Below are 15285 nucleotides of genomic sequence, written 5' to 3' on the forward strand. Positions count from 1 at the left end.
CAAAAATGGCAGAAATTGCCACTTTGTTCTAGCGCGATTTCTTTTGCTCCTTAAAAAGGGTGCTAGATCTTTAAATTCGAATCTGCGCCATTCCAACCAAAGCTCTATTCCAAACAGCATTGGTTCGGTGAGATCACCCCTGGAAAAACAATATAAACACGTATCCGCGACCACTTTCTCGATAAAAATGCGAATATGTGTGCGTTTGTAGATAGAATTACGGCAATTTTCTCGTGCTAATAACTTTCGATCGGTAACTTCCAACTTGATCAATTTTACATATTTTGACTCGCAATGAAAATTGGTTTTCTTTGATATACTATAGTGTCAAAATTCCTTGCTCTAGAGCTTTGGACACTTTCGGAACGGGTTGCTCTTTGCTAACAATTTAGTATCACAAACTGATAGATCTATATATTTGTCATAGCCACAGGTGCTATAGTGTTGTAAGCCAAATAATTTTATTGTCATCTTGAACTCCTAAGTTTGAGATTCTGCCAATAAGTGCTGGCACTATGGCTGCACTAAATAAAATTATTGAACGTCGAAACGGGAATGAAGTTTAGCTGTTTTTTTTTCTCTGATTTTTCTTAATTTTTCAAGTTATCATCTGGCCTGGAAGCTATATTTTTAGCTTATGTAAAAGACATTCCCGTCCAAGGCCAGCTTTGCTTCTTTGGGTTAAAATTCTGACGGTTTTTCTTTTAAGAGCTTTAGGTCTTACAGTTTTAGAACTTTCTTCGAAGTATTAAATATGGTTCATAATTGCTCCAGTGTTGCTATTCCTATTAGTTTGACTGAAATAATGCAAAATTTCAGGAGATGAATTCTTAAGTGGCATATAGTTGAATATATTTTAGTAGGGGGGTGGGGGGGATGGAGGGCTCCAACCTTGAATTTTCTTACCATCTGGCACGGCCTTGGATCCTTTTTTTAGGAATGTAAATTAACATTTAACACACGGGAATCAATGTAAATAGAATGGGACCTGATATTTGTGTGTATTTCCTAGATTATGATCGTAACTGTTCATAGATCATGACTATTAAAAAGAAGAAATTCAAGTGTATGAATTGGGGCAGTTTGAAAAGGGAATGCTATTCACAGGGGAAATAACTTCTCTTGTGCAGCCTTTACCCCTCCAAAATGTCATGTCTACGAAGGACATCCATTTATGAAAAATAATATAAATTCATAGAGAGACAGAAAGAGCAAACAAGATTTAATTGTTCTGTTTTCTTCATTTTTCAAAAGTTAAATCTTAGAGGGAGCGAAAGTTTCGGAGGTAAGAAAGCAGTAAGGAAATAAAAATCAGAAATTTTTGTAAAAGCTTCAACAAGTCAATTTATTTGAGTTTTAGCCAAGCGTTTAAAGAATCGCATACAGTTGTTGAATTGTAGTATAGTTCTATGTCTAAATGATTAGTGCTATTTTGTGATGACAAACCTGCAAAAATATTCTCTTTTCTATGGACAAAAAAGATACACGCACAAACGGGGTTTTGCTCACCGGACATAAAGCGTATTTTGTGACTGATTTATTTCGTTAGAGCAATTTCGGAGTATTTTATTGTTTTGTCTGAAAACTAAAACCAGGGCACCTAAAATGGGACAGTCCATAGTTTGTCGTTCACTAGTAACGAAAAGCCTACATATTTGTCTTGGTTTAAAACGCAGGGCTTTAGATTTTAACTTGCCCTTAGTTATTAAACTTGCGACTAATTAAGACTAACACCAAGCTATTGTCATCAAGAAAAAAATGGGACTGCAAATGTTTACTGTGTATAGTTGAATAATTTCAAGTACAAATAATTTAGCTTGCATTCTGCTTTTAAAATTTAATAGTATTTTGCTTATACAAATTCATTCTTTACAGGTACGAATGCTGATGAAAACTTACGCTTTTGTACGAGAAAATGCCCCTGCTGCGGTCAGATATTCAAAAATAACAAGACAGGGTGGTACCCCGTCTGATTTGAAGGGCTTTGCCAAAGAAGAAGGAATCGATGGACCTTGTCCTGATTTTGGAAAATATCTCTATTTTCTATTTGCTCCAACTTTAATCTATAGGCATAGATATCCAAGGTAAACAACCTTCCCTGTTGTTCTAGTTATTTTATGTACATGCTGATCCGAGACTGGGAGAGGGGGGGATCTTATAATTCCTGGCTGTTAAACCTTGGGTTGTGTTCTTCTTCTTTTCTGGTCTTCTTTTCATGGCTCCATGATTTTATGATATTGGCGTATTCCACCATCCGGGAGTTTCCACCATCCGGAAAACTTACCCACCACATAAAGCCCCCCCCCCCAACACTATCCCCTGGAAGTTATCCCCAAATATGAAATTGAGCAGCCAAAAGAAAATAAAGATAAATAAAAAGAATGAAGAAAAGAAGAGATTGTGTAAATGCCACCTATATTCCAAAATACATGTAGAATATACAAATATTTTGTATACCTGCATTTGTCTGGTGTAGAATCAAGGATCGACTCGGGCCAATACTAGCCAAAACCCTAAAAAAAGGAATTTTGATAAAAGATTGAAACAGCAAAATAATTGGCTTTTTTTTTTCTTTTTTTTTGAGGTGGGGTATATATACGATGCTATATATCAAACTTATTGGACTAATCTTATAGAATTTCGATGTAGTTTGTAGTGTTTTCCACGTCGCTTAATGATCATTAATTTATGTACAGTGTAGAACTTCGTGACGTTCAAATTAGTGTACTTCTACAAACTGATTTTTTATTGTTTATACAGTTGTTATGTAACTTGTTTCTATGTAGAAACCGCGAGTTTATTTGACATAAATGAGAACCTTTCCTTAATGAAATTATTCTTTTTCTTAAAATGACATAAATCATTTACTAGCGTCCGCATAATTCTTTTTCTTAAAATGGCATAAATTATTTACTGACACCCTTGTAATTACAACGGTCTTATACAAAATATGCCACATATCATTTTCAATATTTATAAGACAGTCAATACAAATTTACAATCGCTTCAAATCCAAACATTCGAAACATTCAAATCTAAACATTAGTATGAGACAATTAACTGTTTGAGCGTCTTCATTTTTTGTGATATCAAAAATTAATTTAGAAAAATTACTAAATATGGACACTCTTTGTGCTGTGCTGGAAAAGGAAATATGAGGCCATAAAAAATGCCAATAGATAAATTTCAGAATAGATAAATTACTAAATATGGACACTCTTTGTGCTGTGCTGGAAAAGGAAATATGAGGCCATAAAAAATGCCAATAGATAAATTTCAATCAGTTTTATTGGCGCACACAGAATTTAAAATAATAATTTTTCATTGGTTTCTCTCTAATCCTTACTAATTTTTTAGAGCATCTTCCACATCTTTAAGTTATATAGTGTACATATTTTACTACTGTAATTGTAGGCTTTTACTGTGAAGGTTCTTCTTATACCAATGAAAATATACTATAGTGATTGTGTGTAATATTTTGTTCGTCATTTCTACTCTGTGACCGTGTTATTTGGTATTGCATTGAATTGTGTTGACCTTAAAATAGCATTTGCTGCTGGGAATTTTTCTTTATTTCTTTTCAAACACTTCTATTGAACTTTGTTTGTTTAAAGACCGTATCCTTCAAAGACTTTATAAAATCAAAAATCTGTTTACACGTATGAAATTCATCATATACAATTATCTATGACTGTTGGTTGTTTGAACGAAATATAGGTTTTGCTACTGAGATCTGTTAGCATAAGATACAAATCTGAATTGTTGGGATAATACATGAAAAGATTTAGTTTTATGTTCAAAGGGATTTACCAAAGAGTAGAATTAAAATACCGGAAAAATCTCAAAAGTTACTAAATTGTAAAAAATAAACCCTGTTACCCGGAAAAATTGAAAATTAAAAATAAGAGCATGGGGTTGTCCCGAGATTTTTCTTTCTACGTAACAGAAAGAAAAATCGGTAATTGTTAACTAAACGAAACACGCCCTAGAAGCGAAGTTAATCCTAATGAAATATAACCTTTAATTTATATAATAAAATTAATGATATAATTTGGGCTATATATTTGTAAATTAAGATAAGATAATATATATTTTCAAAAGGCTATCACAAGCTCTAATAGAGCCGAATTCGCTTTATATGTCGAAAAGAACAGAAAAAGCAAAACAAATAATACAGCAGGAAAATAAACACCAATTAAACATAAAAATTATCAATAAAATTTACCCCCCCCCCCACCCAAAAAAAAAAAATTCCGAGTCCAAGAAATAAAATAAACTTTGTGCGATTAATGGCAAAAATAGAAACAGAAAGGGCGATGGATAAAACAAAATCACATGTGAGAAGAAAAATATTGCCGAATTCGTATTCAAATTCAAATACACTTAAAATCAAGTGTAAAAAAAACTAAAAATCAAGCCAAATTAACTGTCAGAAAGAAATATTTACAATTAAAGAAAGGATTGCAATTAAAGGTCAAATTTAAATTTAAAGGTCAGATTTAAAGGATTTAAGTTAGGGGGTGGGGTGGGGGTAAAGTATTTGTACAGCGCCTATAACCTACCCTAACCCCCACTCCCCCTTCCCACCCTTAATGTGCAAATATGTGCAAATATTCTAACACCTGTCAATTGTCTTTGTGGCTGTGAAACCGGTTTTCTGAGATCTAATTTAAGCTTAATTCTTGAGTGTGTTTCGTTTAATTAACAAGTACCGAAAAATCTTAATGTTTAGTGCATTTGGAGGCAAAAATGTTTTTTTTTGCGTGTGTTTTTTATAGTTGAGTTTTATTTTTTATGCATTTTGACATTGTCATGTAAGTTTTAAGCTTTTAAAGCAAATGAATTTATCGTATTTTTTTTTATGGTTATTGATTATCATAGAATTCTTAGTTTGTTATAGACTTTCTTTTTTATTTAGGACACCGTCTACATCATGGAGCAAAGTTTTTTCTTATTTTGCTCAAGTGGTTGGAATGATCATATACATGTATTTCATTTTTGTGAGGTTCTGCGTTCCAGTATTCAGAAAGTTTGGTCAAGAACCGTTTACATGTAAAGGAATAATTTTATCAGTCTTCGGCTGTATGATGCCTGGTACTTTAGTGTTGGTTATCACTTTTTATTGTGTTTTACACGTATGGCTTAATGGATTTGCAGAAATGCTCAGATTTGGTGACAGAATGTTTTATGAGGTATGCTCGTTTTTTTTACCAGATTTCTTTGTTTGAAGTATTCTTTATATTTCTTGAAAAGATTTTTCAATATTTTGTTTATACTTTGAAGTAAACGAATAAACGACGTTCATATAATTAGATAAGCACGTAAGTAGGACTTATTTTGTGGGGAAATGGGAAATTCGTTAAAATAGGGAAATAATTTGTATGAGAATTGAATAAATACATAGGGAGGAAAGCGTGGGATTGATTTTTTTTTTCAATTACCATGTGCGTCTTTGTTAGGAGGAGCTATTAGAAAGACTACTTCTCGCCTCAGTTAACAGGAATAAAAAAAGAGATATCGGACGCTTTTATCTTCAATTTGGTTTCGCTTACCCTTTTTATAACTTTCTCTGTCCCAATCTCTCTCTCATTTTCTCTATGTTTGTATTGCACTGAGTCTTTTATTTCTATTATAGATATTTTCTAGATAATTGTCAAAAGAAAATAAAGAATAAAATCGCTGACGCCTATTTTTTAAATGGAGTCACTATGATTCTTAGAATTACAAAATGACATTGGATATCTGTAGTTTTCTTGGGGGGTCAACTTGTTAAGAAATGCTGATGAATGTCTTAATATGTCTAAACTGAACTTGGAGAACTTTGCCTCTAATTTAAGGATTTGTGAAAACCGATTCGCTATTTTGACTCTGTATTTAAGGTAACAAATTTATTTTAATGATGCGTGATTGTGTAAATCAGATGAGCAGAAAATAACATTTTGTACAAAAACAAATTTTTTTTTAGCTCATTAAGGAAGAACTCCAATCCCGATTAATATTAACCAAACATTACAATAAACAGATAATTAGATTGCCGTACTAATGCTTCAAGTTGGTTCTAATTATTTTTATATATATAAAAATATCAAGTATTGATTGGACCTCAGTTAATAGAACCCACTTAATAAGCCATTTGATAAACTCACTTAATAATCCTCTCATAGAAAGGGGGCGTGTGATTTGGTGCCAGATAGACGGGTTGCGAAGAAACTTGTTCTATATATGTAGTCTGCAATTTTCTTTTGACGAAAAATGTTGTTTTTAATAAATAATAATGAAACTTTACGACTGAATATTGTGTAGAGGGAAAAAATTTATTATATCAGTGTGAATCACCTATGTGGTAAAAGACAGTAAAAAAATTAGCCGAGTAATATTGTATCGGTCTAGAGAGATTCTTGTCTTTTTTAAAGGTCGCCAAAAGAAGTCTTGTGTTTTCTCTAGCTACATGCTTTAAGCTAGTTTTTTCCATAAAGTTCAGCGCGAAATGTTAAATTACTTAAGATGGCAAAATATGGTTTTGTATGTTGAACAGTAGTCGAAATGCTTACTTCTGTTTTTTTAACCAGCTTTCAATTGTGCTGTATGCTTCAACACTTAAGGTATATGCTCCCTTTGAAGCAAGTGACTTTGCAACAAGCCAGCAGCTATACATTGCACCGAAAAGACAAGGATTTCATATCATTGGATTCACTGACCTCATAATTCATCGAGTCAGAATTATGATATCACTTAAAAATTTTCTTAGAGAAGGATCTAAACTTGCTTAGAAAAGAGAAAAATTTTCCTTTTTCGACGATATTCAACCAATTTCAATCGTCTGTTTAATCTGAAAAACAGTACACACCAAATTTCAAAAATTTAATTTGGTAGTTGAACATAACTAAATCTCAGCTATGAAATGATAGTGAAGTTTTGTTTTCGTTGACGTGTTAAAACCGTAGGGGAGCAGAAAGACAGCATTGGGATAGCATTGCAATCACATTGGGGGAAGGAGAAGAGGCTCCACTTGAGATATAATTTTAGACTCGTTTCATAAATTTGAATTTTGGGACGCACCACCAGGAAAGAAAAAGCAATAAAACTTTCTATTTAAATAGTGAAAAGTCCGTCAAAATAACTCAGAACAAAACAAAGCAGATAGGAAAAGGAAGAAAAAGACAAATTACCTACAACAAAACTAACCAAAGAGCGAAAATAAGGCATACGAATCAATAAGGAGTAAGGCCAGAAATAAGGCATATCCGCTACATATGTATGTGTGTGATGGTGGGTGTGTTAATGGCAAGTTATTTAAGATGTAAAAATATGATTTCTCCCATCCCCACCTCTTGCTTCTTGCTAGATCTGGTAGAATAGCTGTACCTCACTTTAAAAGGATTTAAAATTTTTTAGCACTGTTGAGACTTAGGTACCCAGTCGCGAAATCATTGCAACCCATTTCTGAATGTATTTGGCACTACTCAATTAGATATAAAATTAGCAATAAAGCTTAATTTGTTACCGATTATCCTGCAAATAGAATGCTCGTTATAAGGCTTCGGCTTTCAAGAGATAGCTTCGTTTAGCTTGGTTGTCAAAATGGAAATCTTATTTTGAAGGGTATACGGACCAAGAGACATGAGGAGTTATAATGTTTGAGGTAAACAAAGCGAGAAACAATTTGAATGCTAATGTTTGTTCCAGGATTGGTGGAATTCTTCCTCGTATTCCCGCTACTATCGAACTTGGAACGTGGTTGTTCACGATTGGCTGTATACGTATATTTACAAGGATATTTATGACTTAACAGGAAGAAAAAATAAAGTTCTCCCCAAATTGGCTGTTTTTGTGATATCTTCTCTGGTTCATGAATACATTATGGGCTTCACTATGCGATTTTTTTATCCCATAATTTTTGTTCTCTTTGGAGGCTTTGGGGGTAAGTTTGAAGTTAATAATTTGTATTCTTGTTGAACTACAATGGAAAGCAATCTTGGAATTTTATTGAACTTATTTTGGTGAAATAACTGCATTATTCAAGTAAGTGAATGATTGAGAATAACAAAACTTAACCAACGGTTTACTAGGAGTTTCCTGCAAAGAAAATCCATGGGTGGATTTCCTGTAATATTACAGGAAATTTAAGCTGCGTTTTTGTAATTTTACAGTAATCGAAAACATTGTCGCGGGTTTTGCTTTCCCTTACAATTTTTGTACAAGACATAAAAGTTTTTTTTTTTTTCAAAGGACTGTCACATTTCTTCTGAAAATACTGGGTTTTAATTACCCTCCTATGATGAGTGTCCAAAAGTAAGTAACACATAGGTAATTGTATTGTATACAATAGTAAAATATATTATAGCAGTGGAAGAGTAGAAGTGGAATTAACTTTGAAAACTTAGTCTTACAATATTTATATGTTTTATATTCAATATATTTCTGTATTATGTTTCTATGCCTATCAAAAGGGGTTGAAAGAAGGGGTGATCAACGAAAAAAAAGCATATTTCCAATAAATATAGACGGGAAAACGTAGACATATTCCTGTAAACGTAGAATTAGGGTGGATATTTTGTTTATTCTAGTATATACCTCATTTTGCTACATTTGCGGGTTATGTTTTCAGTTCTAGTCGCATGATCTACTTTAAGTATTCAAAATTCTTTTCTTAAAGCTTGATAGAATCCCAGTTAGTGCTTACTTATATAGTTACTCTGCCCTTTTATAAGCTCTTTTTTTGTCGACCGATTTTTAAAAGATTTCCTTAAAATGAAATGAAACAGCTTATATTTTCACCCAACTATAAGTTACTAGTTTTATGGAAATAATTAAAATTATAGTTATATGATGTATTTTTAAGTACGGAGTTGTAGTAACTGGTTTAAAAATTTTAAAGAACTTTATTGCTGCAAAATTGTCAATTGTATTCTTTAAAAAAACTTAAATTTTTAGCTGTATTTTTTAAGTTATAAAATATAAAAAATGTATATGAAATTGTATTAAATTATAGTCATAAACTTTATGAACTACAGTGATTAACGAAATTTAGGGATAACATTGTATGAAAACCATTATTATACATGTATGATCTACTAAGTTTTCAATGAAGGGCAAATGAGACTTAAACATTATGTTAGGTGAGGTATATTCAAATTAAGGGTAATTTGTGTTTGAATCAAGTTTTGTCGTCATTCTAAATTGATTGAAAATGTTTGTTGTGATTTAATAATGTGCATTGAGCTTTAATAAGAATACATATCTTAGTTGAGCAGTTCAGTGGCCAAATTGGTTACGTCAACTTTTTAATTGTTGCGTGAAACTATCTGTTGCCAATTATCTATTGGATTTCTATAAAACTATACTAAAAGCCATGCTAGAGTCAGGCGTTTCTTAGTGTCTTACATCGTAAACTTATGTCGGGGATTTTCCAAGACTGAATTTGAATAGCTTAAATGTCAGTAGTGTGATGCTATCTCTTAATTTCCTTAGAATTTCTCTGGCATCACCAAACTGCATAAGAATGTAAGGCTCTATTGCTAAAACCTAGCATACCTAGTGAATTAAACCTAGACGAACCCAAGGAAAAGATCTAGATTAAACCTAGGAAAAACTAACCTGAGTATAGTTACCAATAGATTGAGTCATATCATTTATTTCTGACAATAAATGTTCCGTGGATTAGAAAGATAGGAAGACGGTATGATACATTAATTAAGATTATTTTTCAGTCAGGTTATAATTTGTGTTTGAAGATAAACAAAAATTGTTATTTTAGTTGCCTTTGCATTTCTGAATAACATGGGTGTTAGAGTTGGCAATGTTTTCTTGTGGGCTACATTGTTTATGGGCACTGGTCTCCTCATGAGCATCTATAGTATGGAGTTCTACGCTCGGATCAACTGTCCACCCCCTGAGGTAAAATCTTTTTTTCTTACTGGATTTGTTCTGGTATATCTTTTCTAAGATTTATGATTATTTTTGCGATTTATATTTTGTTAAAGCTATTTTTCTGATTTTCTTTTGTAAATCATTTTCTTGTTCTCTTTTTAACGCAAATAATAGAATAAAGAAGCTATTCAGTAACCGTCATTATATTTTTTAAAAAGGTGAAAAAAAACTTTCATTACTTTAAACACCTGAATATTGATTAATTCATTGTTTTTTTGTTTTGTTTTTTTATCTGAGCATTTAAAATTCTGAAGTGATGAAGTAAGGAAAAAAGAAAGAAAAAAGGCCACTGAATGCTGCCACTTTCGCAACTGTCAGCATTAGCCCACACATATTGGCAAAAGTCCAAAATCAGTTACAATTTGCTTGGCAAACTTACCTGCTTACACATACTTCATGTAATTGTTTGCTCAGTTGTAGCTTACCTAATTTCATAAGGCTAGTGGTGAGTGAAGATAGGTACTTCACAAGAGTTATTATTTGTATTGGATTTTTGCCAAAACTGTGTTGGTTGAATTTTGAGGAAAATTTGATAACAGGGAAAGCTGTGAGGAATACTCAGTTCGATTCAAACGTTGACCTGCTTACTCTTGTAAATGCTAAGAAGTATTTCGAACGATAATTTAGTAAATTGCTGAGGGTTACTCATTTTTAATTTATTTTTATTTTACGATTTATTTTTTTGCATTATTGGATTTATTTTCTTCTAATACAGGAGCAAACTAATTATCGACTAGAATTTACTTTTATTTGTCTTTGAAACTGAGAATTTACTAGTAAATATTTTAGAATTTTCGAGGAGACTTTATATCTTTATAGCGATTCAGTCTCAACTATTGTTTCAACTTACCTTATATAATAGAGTCATTTGATGTTAACTTGTTTCCTCTTACCTACTATTTCTCTCTTACACTCTCTCTATTCTACTTCCTTCTCTCCCATCCTTAAAAAATAATCTAAAATACATAAAAATAGGATTTTACTCTTTATATATACTTTGTTAAGGGCCTAATTCCTCTGTGTTTCAACCCCTTGCATCATCAACAACTTCTCGGTAGAAACTCTCCCAGATACCACACGGATACCACAAGTTTTTGCTTGAAGTGAAGAATTTTCTTTGAAATGCTAATTTTCTGGAAGTTCTGAATAGCCTGCAATATTTAGTAACAAAGTTATACAATTCCTTGGACCTGAAATTGATCAACAAAATTTGGAAAATTTCGTTAGAACTTAGATTTTATTTGAACTGGAAAACTCCAGTTATTTTCAATTTGTAGTTTTCCAACTTATTTACCAGCTGAGTTTGACATAGCTTCCGTGTCAATACCGGATGATAACTGTTCAGTCATAATAACTTATCGTATTGTTTATAGGGCTATATATTAAGCTGGCTCCCAAGATCGTGGACATGTAACGCAATACACTAATTGAAAGACAATTTTTTACAAAGGATCTCAAGTTGTAAATGGCTGTGAAGGTCAACAATACGAAGAATTCCCTATTGCTACCTCCTTTTTTTCTTGTGCCTCATTACCAAATATGTGCCTGAATGTTGTGTCAACGTAGGGTATTTAATAATTAGTTCTGTGTTTGGACTTACTGTGTTAATAATTAATGATTTAGATGCACGCTATATGGAAGAGTCAGTGTTTAAGTGGACCAAGTTCTTTTTTATCAGGTTCAAAACACCGATTATTATCTAGCGTGACTGTTTTTAATTCATGTCTTAGCAAGGATATTGTAGACGTTCCTGTAGTCAAAGATGCCGCTCAAATAATTGAGCGATACTCAGAGGTGCCGTACATTGCAGGCCATATGCCATATGCCTGCAATGTATTTTTTTCTCAGCCACTATGTATGGAAGGTAAGTTCATAGGAACTTTGAAGGGAGTTCATTTGATTTTGAATTGAACTTCTAGTGTCCATTTAACAGTCAAAAGTGACTGGAGAGCAGCCAGCCTCTCCTAGTGCCTTTTTTTCTATCTGGACCCCTGTAAACCCCCAGACTTCTGATCAAAGTTTTAAGATAGCCATTTTGCTCATTATAGTCGAAAGGTCCAATAAATATGCCTTAAGGTATGGCATTGACCCCCCACAACCCCTTGGACAAGGGCCATAAATAATGCAAAGTGCCAACTGTTTAAGGGTAGGTTTTTTAATGATAAAAAGGGGGGCTTGTTTGATAACGGGTGTGCAATTGGCTCCAAACTTTTAGAGATCGTTCTCTGGATCGAAAGGATTACACATTTCATTTTGGGAGGGGGGGGGGGAGGATTGACCAACATCTTTTTGTCGCTGTTCAGTTTGAAACTTATAGCCGTATTTCCTTTGGCCAAAAGGAACCTAGTCTAAGAAAAATTGTCCCGGGCAAGGTTCTCCAAAAAAGGGCATAAAAAGAAATAAAAAAATGTTTCCAATTTGCTCAAAACTTGTATCCTTAAGTTTTTTGGCTAAAAGAACCCCAATTCAGAAGGTCAAAATATTGATTTCCTCCAAAACAGGGCTAAAAACTCCTTTCCCTCTTCGCTTCAAATGGAAGGGGTGGCTGTATAAATTTGGGAGAGGAATCATTCGATCATAAAGTGAAATTTACAGTACCCTTTTTAAGGGGCTAAAATGATAGGAGGGCAGTCACCCTCCCTTCCATATCCTTTTCAGTTCCCCCCCCCCCGTAGCCCCCATGATATTGAATGCAAATTTTGAGACAGTCATTTGGCTCAGAAACATTGAAAGGTCTAACAATTATACTTATGGGGTTGAAATCACACCCCATAGCCCCTTGGATGATGCATTATAAATATTTAACGTACCCATTGTTTACATATAGTTTTTAGTTGCATAGGCGACCATGCTTGATCTTGCTGTCAGATCAGCTAGGAGCTGTTAGGGATCGTTCGCTAGTCCAAGATTTCCAGAGTATCCTTATGGTATACTCCAGAAATAAAAGGCGTACCTGAGTAAATCAAAAGATGCTATATGCCCCTGAGTTTTCAAATTGTCTGGAATATTTTGGGAATGGTTTGGAGAATCGGGTTGAAACTTTCAGGGAGTGGTGAGAATAGGGGTGAAGTGGATCCCAAATTTTGTCTTTGGGGAGGGGGGGGGGGGTTAAATCGAAAGATACTATATGAGTCCAGATCATTGAAATTAAATGGCGTATCTTTAATGTTTTTGGAATGGCTTGGGGGGTCAATTTGCCAAGGAGTGTTGAAGAGGGGTGGAGGCAAGTGGACGTTGGACTACGATTTAGGGAGAGAGGGTAGAACTGAATTAAAAGGCCCTGTATGTATCCAGGTTATCAAAATGTCATATCTGCAATATAACGAGAGCGATACGGGAAATAGAGCTAGAATTTTAAGGTAGTTTCGGAGAAGTGAGGGGCAAGGTAAATTATAATTTTGTGTTGGAGGTTGAGAAGAGGCTAAAAAATTGTGTGTCTTTTTGTTTTTTTTTATTTTCTTATAAGAGCTCGCTTTATTTAATTGCAGTCCACTCTTTATCGCAGAACATCTACGATAAGTTCTTGGAACCGTAGTTCCCCAAAGATCCCTAGCTCAGAATTCCTGCTCTAGTTGGTCGTTATTTGCTGTCATATCTTCTGAGCAGTGGTGTGTTTAGGATTTCCCTTGGAGTGGGGGGGGGGGGAACTAGCAACTAAGTATATTACTGTTATAGTATCCTTTATTAGCTTATTTATCTATGCCATTAAAAAAGACATCCAAACTGAAGAGCTAAAATCTTGCTAATCCTTGAATCAGATACACAACAACATAAGTGCTGTAGATGCGTTTTATATTTTAATCCGTTTTGGTTTCTTCTCGAAATCATTAAAACATTATCAGTATTCACCTTCATATTGAGATTGATAGACATGTATGCATAATGATTCAACTTGCTCTCTCCTGTCTGAATTAGGAGGTATGTTTTAAGCTGCTTTAGCATGCTAAATGAATGCTCTGCAGAAGTCGTGATAAGAGGGAGAATACATTCAAAAGTGAATACACAGCTGGAAAAAAAAACAGTTGCCACACGCACCAAGATTTTCAGAAACTTAATCAGGATGCAGGAACTCGCCCATAGCCTCCATTTGGCGCGCCAGACAGTTAGCTCAGCAAGGAGGATACTCTAACGGTATTAAGTTGAAACTTTATATATATTTTGAGGGGGATGGTTAGGACATTGTTAGGATGCTAATGCATAGCACACCGAAATAAAAAATCACTGCAAAAGTATAATACTAAATACAGACATGCCGTCTATGTGCAACCTGTGCCATCAGTGCGGTGGCACGCAATCGGGCTGTCGGTATTTAGTATTATATTTTTGCAGTGATTTTTATTTTGGTGTGCTATTGGGCTGTTTGTATTTAGTATCATAATTTTACAGTTACTTCTTATTTCGGTGTGCAATGCTAATTTGTATGCTCTGCACAATTCTGACATATCAAAAATGTCTAGGAACGACTTAAGTTGAAACTTTCAATATATGTTGAGGAGGATGGTTAGGACAATGGTTGGGATGCTAATACATAAAACATCCAAATAAAAAAATCATTGGAAAACTATAATACTAAATATAAACAGCCCGTTGGCGTGCCACCTCTGCCGTCAGGGTGGTGGCACGTCATTAGCCTGTCTGTATTTAGTATTATGATTTTGCAGTGATTTTTTATTTCGGTGTGTTATGCTAATTTGTATGCTCTGCACAATCGTAACATATCAAAAATATCTGTGAAAAGCTGAGGGTATTAAGTTGAAGGTTTCAGTATATTTTGAGGAGGATGGTTAAGACACTACTAGGACAATGGCTAGGATGCTAATACATAGAACATCGAAATATTAAATCACTGTAAAAAAATAATATTAAATATAGACAGCCCGTCGTTGTGCCACCTGTAGCATCAGTGCGGTGGCACGCCATCGGGCTGTCCGTATTTAATATTATATTTTTTCAGTGATTTTTTTATTTCGGTGTGCTATGCTAATTTGTGTGCTCTACACAGTCCTAACATATCAAAACTATATTGGGACGGCTAAGGGTATTAAGTTGAAACTTCCAGTATATGTTGAGGAGGATGGTTAGGACGCCGCTAAGACATTGGTTAGGATCCTAATACATAGCACACAGAAATTACGATCACTGTAAAAATATAACACTAAATAAAGACAGCCCGTCAGCTTGCCACCTGTGCCATCAGTGCGGTGGTACGCCATCAGGCTGTTTGAATTTAGTATTATATTTTTGCAGTTATTTTTTTTTGTTTCGGTGTACTGTGCTAATTTGTATGCTCTGCACAATCATAAAGCATCAAAAATATCAGGAAGAGGAAAGGGTAGAAAGTGAAAGGAATACATG

The 15285-nt window shown here is 33.9% G+C and overlaps 2 protein-coding genes across 3 annotated transcripts in view; one reads left to right on the plus strand and one right to left on the minus strand.

The window, feature by feature from the left end:
• LOC148952303 (sterol O-acyltransferase 1) overlaps nt 1-12153 on the plus strand; it is a 44014-nt gene extending 31861 nt beyond the window's left edge. Inside the window, exons 6-10 of one of the 2 annotated variants that reach the window (XM_089089750.1) lie at nt 1876-2084; nt 4919-5192; nt 7687-7921; nt 9758-9897; nt 11304-12152. In XM_089089750.1, coding sequence (XP_088945876.1) covers nt 1876-2084; nt 4919-5192; nt 7687-7921; nt 9758-9897; nt 11304-11357 — 912 coding nt within the window. In that variant the 3' untranslated portion in view covers nt 11358-12152. Of the gene's footprint in view, nt 1-1875; nt 2085-4918; nt 5193-7686; nt 7922-9757; nt 9898-11303 lie in introns of both variants that reach the window. The other variant, XM_089089751.1, reaches the window with a different exon arrangement.
• Nucleotides 1-15285, minus strand: part of RIOK2 (RIO kinase 2) — a 102324-nt gene that overhangs the window by 26511 nt on the left and 60528 nt on the right. The gene's annotated exons all lie outside the window — the stretch shown is intronic.

This window comes from Artemia sp. Qi Xiang Cuo, chromosome 5 (genome assembly GCF_049724085.1).
Source record: "Artemia sp. Qi Xiang Cuo chromosome 5, ASM4972408v1, whole genome shotgun sequence".
Classification (NCBI taxonomy): Eukaryota; Metazoa; Arthropoda; class Branchiopoda; order Anostraca; family Artemiidae; genus Artemia; species Artemia sp. Qi Xiang Cuo.